This window comes from Mus caroli, chromosome 9 (assembly GCF_900094665.2).
Source record: "Mus caroli chromosome 9, CAROLI_EIJ_v1.1, whole genome shotgun sequence".
Taxonomy (NCBI): domain Eukaryota; kingdom Metazoa; phylum Chordata; class Mammalia; order Rodentia; family Muridae; genus Mus; species Mus caroli.
This window is the reverse complement of record NC_034578.1, coordinates 115,523,741-115,524,982: the sequence shown is the minus strand read 5'-3', so window position 1 is coordinate 115,524,982 and position 1,242 is coordinate 115,523,741. Positions and strand designations below refer to the sequence as shown.

The window sequence follows — 1,242 nt, the reverse complement described above, 5'->3', positions numbered from 1 at the left end:
GCTTGGGGTCTCCGCCTTGTGAAGCTGATGCTCTCCCTCTCAAGACGCATTAAAGCTTGCTACAGAAGGATCCTGTTTGTGTGCCGCGTTGTTTCTTGCTGGCGGGAAAATCAGCGCGGGACATAGTGCCACAATTTCTACCACCCCACAGCAAAACGAGAAACAACAAAATGTCTATGTCCAACACACATCGGAGAGAAAAGGTATGCAGTTTTGAAAGACATGGTCCTGGAGCCACAGTGGTTATCTTTTAAAGACTTCCAAAAAGCTCCAGACATAGGGGAGCACACTCCTTTAGCACTTCGGAGCCAGCCTGGTTTAAATAGCGAGTTTCAGCCCTAGCTGAAACACAGTGAGGCCCCGACTCAAAAAAACAAGAATTTTTAAAAGATATCCATCCCCCAAAGCCGTGCATCCTCACCCCACTGAGGCGCATCCCAGCCCGGGCCCGCCCTGCACAGCCCCACCTCCGTCTAAGGTTGGCAGCAAGAGACTCCGCCCCGCCCCGCCCCCGTCTCCACCAATGGCAGCCCGGCAGCGCAGCCAACCCGACGGAAGGGCGTGGCCTTGGTGATCCCCGAAAGCTAAGGCAGAAGCCTGCAGGGAAGCCGGTCAGGGAAGGTGTCCTGCGGCGGGCGGCCTGAGGTGCCCCGAGGCGCTCTCATCAGTTGCCGTTAGGATATTCTAGAACTAGAATGTTCTCGAAGCATTGTCCCCTGCCCCACAATGCCGCTCCCGTCCCGGTCCCCCTGCTCCCACGAGCTCACCATGAGCGTCTCCACCGTGTCCTCTACATCCTGCGACTGCAGCAGCGCCGAGCGCGCCTTCTCGATCACTGGGGACGCGAGCCCGGCCCCGGCGACTGAGAGGCTCCGGGGCTCCGCGCTCACGCCCATCCCTCCCAGCTCGTCCGCCCGCCCTCAGGTCTCATTACCCGAGACGAGCGGCTCGATGTTTCCGGGGGAGGGGAAAGCAGGAAGAACCAGTTAAAAAAAAAAAAAAGGTGAGAGTCCGCTTCCGGTGACGTTGTGCACCGGCGACGAGATCTCATCGCCACCTGGTGGCTGCACTTAGAACTGCAGGATCCGCGATTCTCAGTTACAGGCTAGCCTTCTGCTCGGCGCTTTTTTTTTAAATATATTTTTTATTTTCTGATAGCTAAAGCGCTTTTTGAAATGGGTGACTGGCTGAGTTTTAATTATATTTCATTTATATTTAAGAGCTGAAGCACCGCCGAGCAGT

At 55.7% G+C, this 1,242-nt stretch overlaps 1 protein-coding gene across 1 annotated transcript in view; it reads right to left on the bottom strand.

Moving 5' to 3' along the window:
- Slc25a38 (solute carrier family 25 member 38) overlaps window positions 1-967 on the bottom strand; it is a 19,458-nt gene extending 18,491 nt beyond the window's left edge. Inside the window, exon 1 of the mRNA XM_021172358.2 lies at window positions 768-967. Coding sequence (XP_021028017.1) covers window positions 768-896 — 129 coding nt within the window. The 5' untranslated portion in view covers window positions 897-967. The remainder of the gene's footprint in view (window positions 1-767) is intronic.
- Between the last annotated feature and the right edge of the window lie 275 nt (window positions 968-1,242).